The 14,153-nt window shown below is 38.7% G+C and overlaps 1 protein-coding gene across 1 annotated transcript in view; it reads right to left on the reverse strand.

Moving 5' to 3' along the window:
* LOC112143337 (NIPA-like protein 2) overlaps nt 1-14,153 on the reverse strand; it is a 34,981-nt gene that overhangs the window by 20,069 nt on the left and 759 nt on the right. The window contains exons 2-3 of the mRNA XM_024267220.2: nt 2,104-2,172; nt 1,158-1,326 (exon numbers count right to left, since the gene is read on the reverse strand). Of these exons, the coding sequence (XP_024122988.1) occupies nt 1,158-1,326; nt 2,104-2,172 (238 nt within the window). The remainder of the gene's footprint in view (nt 1-1,157; nt 1,327-2,103; nt 2,173-14,153) is intronic.

Genomic DNA, 14,153 nt, shown 5'->3' on the forward strand with positions numbered 1-14,153 from the left:
TTTTCTCATAAATAGCAAACTCATAAATATCTGCACTTTAAAATCCCACTGGAGCACAGAAGACATGACAGGGGAAGTGAAGAGTAAAGCATGTTTGGTGCCTTCACTAAAGCAAACAAGCTTTAATGCTAATTTGATTATAAGTGTTTGCCAGATTCATTAGTTTGGTAAAATGATTTCCAAACGTTTTTGACTGAATTACATGCTGTGTATTCTGCAATGTGTGTTGAATTTGATGCAGCGAAAAGGGTATAAATATTGATAATTAAGAGTTAAACTACAGCTAGCTCAAATCTGTTTAGTCCACCTTTTATCACGTCCAGAATTCTTCCCTCCTAACTACTAAAAAACTATGTAGTGCAGGACTAGTGCACTGGAAGCATTTCAGATACCATGCTGACTACTTTTTCTTAAATAACAAATATATCATCACTGATTACCCAAAGTAAAAAACAAATAAATGAAAAACATTTTACTAAATTGATTTATGATTCCATTCTGTTCTGATAATGACAACTTGGATGGCTTATAAATCAAATTAAAATACATTTCTTTGACATGAAAAATCATTCAAACGCAATGCATTGTGGTCTACATTTGCCAATCTAATGAGCATCAATGGTTAATGCATTTCACAGAGACTTTTCTTGGGTACAAAATGGTGATCTAGTGCACTAAGTAGTAGTGAACACAACCAGGACCTGAACCATTCATTCATCCAGAAGCTGCAGAGTGAGCATGTTCATGCTTATTTGTGATAACATAGAGAAGACTGCTGATGGTCAGGTAGATGTGCATATATTTGGATTTTTACGGGTTTAATAAACACACACACGGTAAACTCAGAGATTCTAACAGGTCTTGAAAGAAAATTGGCAGAGAAGGAACTCTTTAGTTAAAAGTTATTTAATGTAAAAAATGGAAAACCTCACATCTATCTAACACCTGTGTCAATCATTCCTTATTTCTGTACATTCCAGATCTCAGCGTTTTACATCATTAATGTTTGATCTTATAACCATGAAGAGATCCTTTGGAAAAACTTTTGGACAGGATCACAAGAGCCAAAAACAAGCATCAATTGGCAGGACTGCATGAAGCTTATGCTCTCGCTAACCCTCAGTTTATACACGAAAGGAAAAAAAAGTCATACTCACCTATAACAGACACGCAGCCCAGCGGGGCAATAAGTGAGGCGGGGGCAAAGCCGTAGGCCGCAAAGTTCCCCAGCTCCCCAACCCCCATGAGGATCACGCCGCACCACCACACGGCGGAGGTGTAATACGGCTTGGAGCCACGCTGAGCCTGACGGACATGAGCGTATTTCTGCGTGCAAGAGGGGGGGGGAGAGGAAACATTGTTCAGAAGGGGCAGAAGAAACAGCAACACACATAAATGACAACTTTCAGCTTCATTTTCAGAACTTTAAAGTTCACAATGAAGAGATAACTCTGGACTGAGACAGTTCCCACCAACACACCTGCTCTGCTAATGAGCATTTTATTCACAAAGAGGCAGCAATTAAGTAAGCCAACCAAGCAGGAAGTCTTCTAATCCTAACACTAATTTACAGGATACTTCATAATTAACAGCAATCCTGTCTCCATGAGCTCGTGGAGCCTAATGATAATAAACCATCAGCAGCTTTTGCAGCGTTTGAAGCTGCATTTCTCTGTCTGCATTAACACCACAAACGGCATCGTTTCTGCACGGACTCAATCAAATGCAACCAAGTGTAAAAGCTGAATCAAATCTACAGACTATGAGGAAAAAAGGATGAAATATTAGCTAAACTCCAAATTAGCCTAAGTAAACCTTAATAAATGCCAAAATAGTCCAAAAAGCTAGCAAATGCCATTGTAACATTCAACTTTACTACACTCTGACTTCATATAATATAAAGTAACAAGTAATCAACTATTAAATGAATCGTCGACTATTTTAATAGTCGGTTAGTCATTGATTAGTCGACTAATCATGGCAGTCCTAATCAATACACATAAGTGAGTCCATGGCGTCTCAACACAGGATTTTGCAAATGTGAGACACGTGTCAGTGGAAAAGTTCTGTCTGTTCAGAGAGTGTTACTCCTGTGTTATTTACCTGTATGTTGAGTGAAAAGCTGATGAGGACATTCCCACATATGGAGATGAAGATTCCCACGATATAGGCCTGTAAAACAAACAGTAAACAGGCAGAAAGATCAGGGAATTCTGTATGAGCCAAACACTCTGAGGCCGTGCATCCATCATCTCCAGATGCCACTATAGTCACGTTCATGACTGCAACACCGTCGTCATGGTTTTCTAACACAGTTAAAGAACTGTGTTCATGTTAGACAGAAAGAACATTTCAGACATTCTGCAGACATCTTAACTCTCCGTCATCCTTGTGACTGCAGTGACATTTGACAGAGATAGGACCTCTACACACACGAGCATGCTGGTCATGATAAGACCTGAAGGTTTGAGGTGAGAACAGCTTCGCTCTGACACTGGAAGCCTGCTGCTGAGCGGTGAGAAAACCTACTGTCAAGATCATCATGTTTACGGTTTACTTCCTACTATGTTTACAAAAACATAACCGACACCTTCATGACGCACTGGATCCTTCTGAGTTTATAGTTTGGGACTTATTTCAAGAAGAAACCCAACGAGGCTGTAAGCCTGTGAACAGAGACAAATATGAGGATTGTCGCACAATTTTAGTATTTAAGGTGCTTTTCATACATTAAGGAACAAAGTTTCCTCGATCATCTATTATTTATGAACCCCACTTCAGTCATGTTTTGATCCATCTTCAAATCGTTTCCAGTGGTCTTTTAATTAGGAATATGGTGTTTTTAACAAAATCAAAGCAGTTTCTGCAGAGCTGCAGTTCATTAGAAATTTGCCTTTTAAGGAGATGAAAACAAAGACGTTCATGGAACTGTTTGTCTGTAGGTAGATGCATCAGAATGGAGCAGAGCAGGAAGACTTTTATCCGCCCGTTTCAGTTGTATCATGACAGATTTTTCAAACTACATTTTTTTCATCTGCCCAGGATTCAACCCAATTTGAATGAAGAAACACTTAGAAGCCCAGTTTGTCCTTGTATATGTCCTCGATCATGAGAATAAGAACATCCAACAATTGGAGTGGGTCTCAGTCCTATGACAATATTTTTTTAAACGTTCCCAGTAGTGTTTTAGTTATGATTTTGACGTTTTAACCATAATCCCACAACCTAAATGTCTTAAAAAGCCATTTTTCATGTAGATCTGAAGCCTTTGTTTAAAAATCTCCTCTGAGGGGGCGTGGCTTTTGAAGCCTGATTCTCTCTCCTTCCAGTTCACCAAAGACTCTTTGAGCTAATTCTCCAATGTTTATTGACTGTGATCAATACATTCAATCATTGGTTTCTCAGAGTTCTTGATAAAATAATCAAAGCTAACATCAAAATGCTCTTTTATTGATTTACAATCCTTTCCAACTGCGGTCAAATGAGCCGCCGTTCACATTTCCGTGGTCACATCAAGAAGCTCCGTGGAGTCTGGTGGAGATTTTCCAGCGTTCTCAGTCCTGCTACCGTAAGTATTGGATGAAACTCACACCAAAAATCCAGTGATGCTGATTTGACCACAGAAATGTGAACGGCGGCTCATTTGACTGCAGTCAATGTGAAGATACCATCTTCTCTTCTCCAGAACCTGAACTAGACACTAGGAACAGATGAGGGTTTAGTGCATGTGCAGCAGAGCTGTTGATGGAAAGAAGATCATTCATTCAAACAGAGTCTGTCCAAGACAGTTTGATTGATTTAAAAGGAGAAATACTCGGAAATGTAAAAACTAAATGATTTCTTATTACATTTGTTCTCTTTCAGAAGAAAAATGACACAAATACATGTTAGAAACTCAAAGAACAGGATTTTGGTGGGTTTCCTGTTTTACATAATATTTAAGAGACCTGTTTTACTGAGTTAATAGTAACCTTACTTTAGTGTATGCTGTAATAAATGTAACCTTGAATTAATTAAATATAGAAAGAGAACAGAGTTACCTACTTTAAACCATGTCTTATTAAACCAGATACACTTCTCTGAAAAGCAAAGCTGAACAGATGTTTTGAGTGAAGGAGAAATGCAGGGACATCTTCGTGTCACTTCTGTCGAAAAATCATCACCAAAAAAAAAGAAAAAAAGAATTTCAAGTCATTAACATGCCAGTGTCTGTGGGTGGACAAACTTTAAAAAGAAAATCAAAGCATTTATTTGTGGGTGGAAGGTGGATGTTTTATAAAAGCAGAGGGAAGAAGATCATTGAAGAAAGTAAAGCCCAGCATCCCAACGTCACTGCATCCATGAAAGAGTGTGACCAAAGAACACTCCGGTCTGGACGAGGCCGAAATGAACTAAAATGAAAATATTCATTTTAAAATATGAGTCTGAATGATCTGATTCACTGACCTAAAATGGATCAGAACATCTTTATCCCAAACTTCCACCAGTGTGACTCAGAGATAAATAGCTGGTACTGAACAGTGCAGGTCAAGTTTCCTAGATTCCTTATATTTCTTCAAGATAATAAATTAAATATGTGTACAAACAAACCATCAAAAATGAATGTCAAATCTATTCACATTTTAGTTTAATGAAGTTCAGCCCACTGTTGTTCTTCCACATCAGAATAATCATCATTAGAACAATCTAGCACTCTGTATGGTCACATGACTGTAAAATCAGTGTTTCCACACATTAGACTGGAATGATGGTTGATCCGTTTCTGCTGCATCACATGTGTGTTGTCCACTGTGATGGCACATGATTGCTTTTATGTTACAGCAAAATGAACCTACCATGTCTCAATCCAAATCACATTTTCCAAGATGAATTTTAACCAGTTTTTTTCAATTTAAAACGAGTTTTAATCGGTTTAGGTCAGAGGTCTGCAACCAGCGGCTCTGGAGCCACACGTGGCTCTTTGGATAAATTACAATGTTTTTAAAACTGTATAAAGTAACTACAAATGAAAAAGTAAGTAAGTAGTAAAGTTAAAAAAAAGTTAATTAACCTAAACTTTACTCAACTAATTCACAAACGGCTAAAGAACGATATGAATCATTCAGCCATGATCCTAACAACAGCAGCTGTAATTCTCTATTTCATCAATCCTTTGTAGTTATTCAATGTTAAGATCAAACCAAATTATTGTCAGTAAGCACAACCAGAATTAAAGCAACATTAAATTATAATCCACTGGATTATAAAGCAGATTTTCTATTTTTGAACCAATTTAAGGATTTAAAGTGTTATTTATGGTTTTTATATGGTAGAGGTCACTTCAATAAACTTTAATATTTATGAATCTGTGGCTGAAATACACCAGAAACAGTAAATAAACATTTTTTTAAATCATTAATGACTTTACACTTCCTACTGCATTTGCTGCATTGATATGATCCTATGGTGCAAGATGTCTTTTATTTTGAAAGGAAGTCATGCAAAGCTCTGTCAAAAGTTATAAACTATTACATTTAAAAAAAAAAAGCTATTTTCCTTTTATTTTTATGTTTTATTTATGTAAAAAAACAGTAGTGTATTTAAATGTATCATGTCTGTAGCAAAAACATAACTATAAACCAGAAACTTATTTTCTGAAGGGTAAGTGAAGGTTTTATGGCTCCTTCTGGGGTTTGGTAGGTGAGAAGTCGACCTGAATGACTCTTAAAGTGATGAAGGGTGCAGACCCTGGGTTAGGTCAACTCGCCTCAGACAGATCGATCTGCTTGGATCAAAGGATTATAACTTGATCAATTAAGTCAATTAATTGTTACACCCCGACTGAAAACAAATCACCAAGTACAAAAACAATACTGACAAAACATGAAAAAATAAATGTCCATGAAAAGACAAACGTGTTAAAAAATAACCCTAAAAATGTGATTTGGACCAAATCCAGAAAAGAGAAAGTCTCAGTCTGCTCTACAGTCGTACTGATCCACAACACAAATGTAACACCTGACATGAATGCTGGTCCTCAAGTTCATCCAGCAGAGGCTGTGGGACATTTAGAAATGTCAGAGAGCAGAGTCTGGTCATTCTGCTCCATCCATCCTCACTCTGGGATGAACCCACTGACCCAGATCCAGCGATCCAACACCCCAGCTGAACACGATGATGATGTTTGTGATGATTTCACAAGCAAACAAGATGATAGAGGGAGAGTAGGGGAGGGGGCAGATGTGCAGACTGCTGATGAGAGTCCTGGGGGGGACGGATATCACATCAGGGTTAGAAAGTATGCTACGGCGTGGGTGTTCAGTGATTGACCTGGATGAGGAAAAATGATGAGATGGACGGCATGTTCCACCCAGATCAATAAGTGAGTCAGGTTCTGCAGAGAACTGCCCTGAGCTCGGCTGCTCCCCAGCACCAAGCCAGGAGGCCGGAGGGGGGAGGGAGGGGGGCAGTTGGGCTGTATCAGATACACATGCACTGCATGCAGATGCATTTCACAGACTTCACACAGGAGATGGCAATGTAAAGAGTGACAGGGGATTCAGCTCCTCAGTGATTGGATATTCTCTCATCAGAGTCGGTTTAGCCGTAAATGAATCCAAACTAATTAGAAGAAATGATTCCTGTAAACTAAACAAAAGAGGAGTTGTGTGTGTGTTTGGGGGGGTCACTCACAGAGCTCAGTTCTGTATCCACTGAGGAAGAGTGTAAAAGAGAAAGTGAGCACCGATGAAAATGGAGCTTCTCTGTCACAGACTGAGCAAACAAAGCCGTCTGGTTGGGAGTGCCTTTCGCATCCTGGATTACTGAGTAAATATGACTGTTACTACCAACAGACCGCAGACTCACAACGCACAGGATTTATATTAATGTGTGTTTGTGTCTTCTGAGACCAGCCTTTGAACGATGACAGTCAACAACACACTTTTAAAGGTTTTGTTTACCAATTCCAGTCATGTACTATAAGATACATGCAGGAACGTTGAAAGATGTAAAATGATTATTGTTAGCAGAGAAAATTACTTTAATGTGTACAAACCGTTCAATGTACATGAGAACTGGACTGAGTCTGGCATTCCAAACAGGAAGTACCTGCTGGTTCCAAGAAGCTGAAAACTCATAGACTTCTATAGAGAAATAAACAGCTGTTACTCAGTCATTCTATTGGTCAGAGTAACCATTCTTGCTTTGATACATATTTATAACATGTTCTTGACAATTCTCATTTTTTATTTTTTTCTGTATTGCAAGTAATCAAAATAACATGTAGAAAAAAATGTATAAAACTTATGTAGTTAATGCCACTGGACAGGGTTGTGTAGACAACTGTTCCTGTAAATGTGTATGTATTTTTGTTTATATGTCCTTAATATTTATGCAAAGGATCATTTTCATTTTCCTTGTTTGATATATTTTGATTTAATTGTGTTGATTTAGCAATTGGAACAGACAATATAAGTTTCCTTTTTCTGCTCTTTTTCATTTATTAACTGTTTTATGTTTATTTAGCATTATTTTGATGATATGTCTTCTTCTTTCACTTTCGGCTTATCCCTTTCAGGGTCTCCACAGCATAACAGCACCCACTGTTTCCCATCAGTGATTTGTCAGAGTTTTTACACCGGATGCCATTCCTGACTCAACCCTGTACTTGAGGGGCACAGGGACCCAGTTAGGCAGCAGCGTCAAGGGTCTTGCCTAAGGACCCAATCTGGGTGGGGATCAGTGGACACCACGGGAATCGAACCCAGGGCTGTATTGTTACTAAATAAAATAAAATAAAATAAATAATAATAAAGATTCAAGTTTTGAACTGACCAATCAGATGCCTCAATAAAAGTGGGTGGTGCCTGCTGGCCCCCACTTTGCTTTCAAATTGAAGGGTGTGGACTTCCAACAACCTCACTCCTGATTGGTGAGAGTGGTTGCCATAGAAATGTGGACTCAGAAGGACTCGGACCAATCACTGCATAACCTTTGTGCTATCCTTGGTATGTTGACGTTGGGAATGGGGTCATCTGGACCCCACAAGACCTTTAAAGGGTTAGTAATGGGGTTGTGGGTCATTTTCGGTGTTAACTGTATTTCGCCTTATATTTACCATTTCCAAATGTTTTGCCGTGTTTTGAGCAAGAAATATTGAAATAAAACGGCATTTTTGAGGCCAATCCATATGCAAATTTCCTGTTCCGGTGAAAAGCTCAGTTTTGGTCACGTGGTGCGTGTGACGTAACAGGGGTCAACATAGAAAGATGGCTTCTCCTTAGCGTGTCGGAGCTAGCGATAGCGGCGATATTTCCAGGTCCACAATTCTGTCTTCAGACTCAGATTGTGGAAACATTTGTTCTGAAAGTGACGCTGATTCAGAGGCGCCGGGTGTTTGTGGTTTGAGGACTGTAAAGCCCTATCAATTTGAGCCGGCAGCGTGTAAAGTAAGAGCTCACAATCTGGCAATGACACTGACAGTGACGCTGAGAATGCCGGTGAAAACGAAAGCTGTCAGTTTATCAGAGCCATGCTCGAAGCTGGAAGACGTGGAGCATCTCGTGAAGCTTTATTTACAGATCGGAACCTTTTGGCGACTCTAAATCAAATCATCAATGACGCTGACTATCCGGGTCGGTAATGCAGAGTTTCATATGCAAAATAAAGAGCTTAGAGACATGTTTGCAGGACCGTCCGCCACTTTATTATTATTTATTTATTCACTTATTTATTCACTTTATTCACATACCCGGAAGCTCTTTCACCACCTTACTGCATGTCTCTGACATGCGCAGAAAAAAAAGGAGAATGTAAACAGTGCTCCGTACGCCCCGTTCTCCACATGAATCGTCCCGTTTCAACACACAACAACAACAGGGGATGACAACAGTCTGTCACGTTAGCTAAGTACACTGAAAATTCCGAAAACGATTCCTCTTCAGATGAAAGCATCACACAGAAATGAATGAGATCTGATCTTTCACGGAGGAAGAAATGACTGGTGGACCGCTGCGAGTGTCGATGGTTTCATCAACGGATCTGCAGAGATCCTGCAAGCCACCATCAATGATTAATAAACTGCAAATCAAACAAAGAAACTTCCAAACATGTGCAATGTTTTAAACATTCAGTTTACCTGTTGAAATCAGAAGCTTTTCACAGTTTAGTCGGTCTGGTTCTGCTCACAGTGTTCATTCACAATAGGCTCATTTTGATTGTAAATCTCGGAAATTTACGACTTTAAAAATAATAATTTTAATTTTTTTTTTTTGGTGGCCCTAATACTCCGTCGGACCATAACACCGATGTTTATAGAGTTCAACTTTGCCGCAGCGCACACACATACATGTATCTGCAGACACCCTGGGTCCGCCTGCATTCTGCTGCTGGCGCTGTCTCACTCACATGACGTCAGCGCGTCACGTGACCCGAATCGAGCCGTTTCTGAAGCAGGGGGAAATGCGAGTGTGATTTGTCGTTGATTTTGTCAAATTTTACAAAAACCTGCGTTTGTCAACGGTAATTATTTGTTATTTTTGATACATTAGAACATATGGAATATATCTGGATACGCATTTTAGCTTTGTCCCAGCCCGTTACTAGTCCTTTAACCTTTTTTTCCATTGATTTTTGATTTTCATTGGTGTCCATGGCAGTCAGGAAATCCTGTCCACCTTCAGAAACAGTTGTAATTGGATGGATGACACATCATTGTAAGGACGGGGTCATCTGGACCCCATAAGATAGCACAGGGGTTTTAACAGGGTTGGATATCACCAGTAATGTCCAGAATCAATTGACTTTGATTCACCAGAGCCTGGATCGATTCGATTCTGATTTTTTTCCAATTCTTTAGATCGTCTCAATTCAATTCAATTTTGAATTTAGATGGTTTACATATTTAAACACATTTGTTTAGAAATACATTAAAAATCTATAAATATGTTTAATATGTTCATATTGATCTGATGCAGATCACATTCTGTAAATGTATCAGTGAAATAATGAGATTGTTAATATCATCCAGTGTTACATGGATTCTCTAAAGGAGAAGTTCTAACTAAAATGTTCAGATCATTAACATTGGAAACATTGTTCTGCTTCTCCTGGAGGACGTTTCAGTTTGGACACTAGGTGGTGATCATGCTATAGCATTACACCTTATTCCAGAAGAAGAAAGTAAAGGCAAAAAACTGTGATTTAGACCAAAAATGGTTACTTTAAAATTTAGATGTTCATTTATTCAGCAATGTATGTTTAGGTCGACCGAGTGTTAGCATTAGCTGTCCAATGGGAAATCAAATTATACATTAGCATCAAGCTAGCAGACTTTAGCATTATGTGTTAGATCGATACCTACTTTTATGGATCAATTATTGATCCATTAAGCTTAGATCAATTCAGATCGATAAATCTGAACGAAAATTTTGGGCCGCCAAGTTGTGACTGAGTGTTTAGTTAAAACCCGTTACATTGATTCTCTATGGTGTTCCAAAACTCTATGGCTGTAAAATACTTTCGGCCTCCGGGTGGCGCTGTTAGCGCTTTCTTTGACTGCAGCTGTGGGTCAAACAGACCTCAAGCTAGTCACCCGGGGTTTTTTTTGTGTTAGAAAGAGCCTTCACGGTCACTTCCGATGCCTTTAGCAACTTTTTTCAGCTAGCCAAGGAGTAGCTACGACTGCAAACGGATAAAGTCAAAAGAGCAGCTCCACATCTCTCATTAGGATCCCAATTTGCTGTTTTCATTGGAAGAAATTTTGTTTAGATTGCTCTTGTTTTTCAATTAAAAATGTCCAGCGAGGCCTTAATGTTAAAGGTTTTAAAGACAAATGTTACTTTTTATTTTCACTGATGTGTGTTACCTTAATGAATACACAATCAAAATAAATACATTCAATCTTTTTTTTTTTTCCTTTTATTTCATGACGTGCAAAAACATGTGTTTGGCCCGCGGGCCGAGATCCTATCTAGATTTTGGCCCTTTAAGCAAACAAGTTGTTCTAAAGTGTGGGGTCACTGTGTCATTTCTACTGACTGTTCTCTTGTTCCCATGTGGGTATTATTCATTTTCGTGCGAGCCTCTGTTCTGTTCTCTCCGGAGGCCACTTGGTGAGGTAGACAGATCTGATAAAGACTGGTATCTTTTTTTTTATAACCAATGTGTTCTACCTGACTGATTTCACCATGGATTATCAATAAAATGTTTTTAGTATAATTGAATATTGTTTAAAAGAACTTGTGACAACCTCTTTTTTTTTTTTACCCCAAAATTACCTGAATTAAAATAAGGTGGAATATATTAGATTACGTTGGACATATACTTCCTCTGAGCACCTTGAGATGACGTTGGCTGTTAAATAAAACCATATTTGAAAACATGCAATACAACTTGCTTGTATGTTTTTATCATTTTGGTTATAAAATATAGACTCAAAACAACAAACATTAAAACCTGCAGTGGGGATGAATTTCTTCTGAGCATTTAAGAAGCTGGAATGAGTGGAATCACCTCGTCCAGCAGCTCTGTACTAATGACTGTGAGGTCTAAAGGAGCTGCAGGCGTGATCCCACTCCTCACCAGGACACTGACCAACCACCAGACAGAGATGCTCCAACAGCAGAGCTCTTTGTTTCCATGACAATAGGGGTTTGTTCCTCTGGGATGGGCTGATCTTTTCTCTTTTTGCTCAGAGTTGGTGAGGACCGAAGAAGGGTGAGTGACAGATGAGTCAAAGAACAGCCAACGAACCATGGAAAATAACTTCAACCTATAGACCCACTCAGATTGGGAATTTTTGCACATGTTTTTATGAACCACAAGTCTGCCTTCACCAGAAACTATAAAACACACAATGCATACATGAACTAAAAACATTTATCCATCCCTGTGAAGACGTTCAGGACAAAGACAGACAGATATTGTCCCCTGGGATGTTCTCTGGGATGGTGGGTAGCTGGAACCATTACCCAGCTGCTCAGGACGTGTACAGTAGATCTATTCTTTATCCGCCCACATTACTCATTACTCACGCCTCTGTTTCCTCCTCTGCTAATCTCTCATTCCGTCTCTGGTCCCCATTGTCACGCAGAAGAAACATGGGAGCAAAAAAGTGGGAGAGAGAGCGTCTGCATGAAGAGCAGACGGTGGAAGACGAGCAAACGCACAGAAATACCAACACATGTCCTGCGTGTTTAGCCTAACGTGTCAAAGTCAAGGCCCGGGAGCATTCTACTGGCTTTATGGACTATTTTGGCATTTACTAAGATTTATTTTAGGCTATTTAGGAGTTTAGGTAATATTTCAGCTACACACTAGCTGTTTAGGCTAATTTGGGATTTTTTTCTCGTTTTTTAGGCTATTTTGAAGTTTAACTATTTTTTTCAGCTACAAGCTAGCTGTTTTGGCTAACCTAAGTTTTTTGTGCTTGTTTTTTAGGCTAATTTGGCATTTAGTTAATATTTTAGCTGACTATCAGCCTCAGCGCTTTCAGCTATTAGCTTCAGTTCAATAAATGTTTATCCTGTTCGGCCCCTGGTCTAGATGTGGTTTGGATTTTGGCCCCCTGTGCGATTGAGTTTGACACCCCTGTCCTAACGGGCAGTTTAAGATGATGAAGGACAGCCAGAGTTCCTCAGGTGCCAAAACCTCTCCTGCTGGCTGCTTCATGCACAAGACTTCATTACTCAGAGAGCTTTCCAGGCAGAGGTTTTGGCTTACAGCCTTTTTTTGGAGGGGACTAACATAATCTGTTGCTGTTCGTTAGAGTGCAGCTTCTTGGAGAGGCAAAGTTCATAAAAAAAAAACCATATGGAAGCTTGCTTCTTATCTGCAAGCCTGCAGTGAAGCAAACCAGCTGGAGCAGGTTGGACAGCAGAATTCACACGGCAAACCTGAGGAAAAAACCTGAGGTTTGTGTGTATAAACCCCATAAATTCAATCTGTTGGATGCTTTTAAAGAAATGTATTATCTATTTGAGAGCATCAAAAACAGAGCTGCATCCCTGAATCACAGCCAACGTCCTATCATTTCCATATCGGGCGGAATATTTTCTCTAAAGCAGCCAAGTCTTCTTTGCAAATGTGAGGGAAGGAAAAAGAAAAGCATGAGGACAAGTCAACAGCTTATGTTGGTTTAGGACAGGGGTGTCAAAGTCAATCGCACAAGGAGCCAAAATCCAAAACACATCTTAGGTCACGGGCCGAACAGGATAAACATTTATTAAAAAACTCTAAAACAAAACTTTTAAAACCATAACTTTTTAACATAATTATGAACTAGATATATAGCATTACCTGTGATAATGCTAGTGTGAATGCTTTAAGCTGAATTTGGCAGCTGAAGATGTTAGTGCTGATAACTGGAGATGCTGAAATTGATGGCTAAAAACATTGGAGCTGATAGCTGAAATCACTGAAGAGGATAGTTGAAAACTAGGGCTGGGTTAAAAAAAGAATCGATTAATCGATGTGAATTTAAGCTTAATAGATCAATAGTTGAGTCATAAAATATATTAATCAATCTAGCACATAAAGCTAAACTCCGCTAGCTCGATGCTAACAATGATAGGAAATTCCCATAGGACGGCTAATGCTAATGCTCGGTCGACCTAAACATACATTCTGACTAAATGAACATCTTTATAAACTCACAGGCAGGAATTTTACAAAATCTTTTAAGAAAAAAATTTAAAAGTAATTATTTGTGGTCTAAAACAATGTTTTTTTTTGCTATACTTTCTTCTTCTTGATAGAAGTGTAATGCTATAGCGCGATCGCCACCTAGTGGCTAAACTGAAACGTCCTCCAGGAGAAGCAGAACAATGTTTACAATGTTAATGAACATTTTAGTTAGAACTTCTCCTTTAGAGAATCCATGTAACACTGGATGATATTAACAATCTCATTATTTCACTGATACATTTACAGTATGTGAACTGGATCAGATTAATATAAATATAATTAAATTATATAGTAGATTAATAAATGTATTTCTAAACAAATATATATAAATGTGTAAACTCAAAATTGAATTAAATCAAAAGAATCAAAAAAATCGGAATCAAATCAATTCAGGCTCTTGTGAATCGAATCTTTCTGGAAATTATAACCGATACCCAGCCCTACTGAAAACGTTGAAGCTGATAGTCAACTAAAATATTAACTAAATG

Source organism: Oryzias melastigma, linkage group LG16, assembly GCF_002922805.2.
Source record: "Oryzias melastigma strain HK-1 linkage group LG16, ASM292280v2, whole genome shotgun sequence".
Classification (NCBI taxonomy): domain Eukaryota; kingdom Metazoa; phylum Chordata; class Actinopteri; order Beloniformes; family Adrianichthyidae; genus Oryzias; species Oryzias melastigma.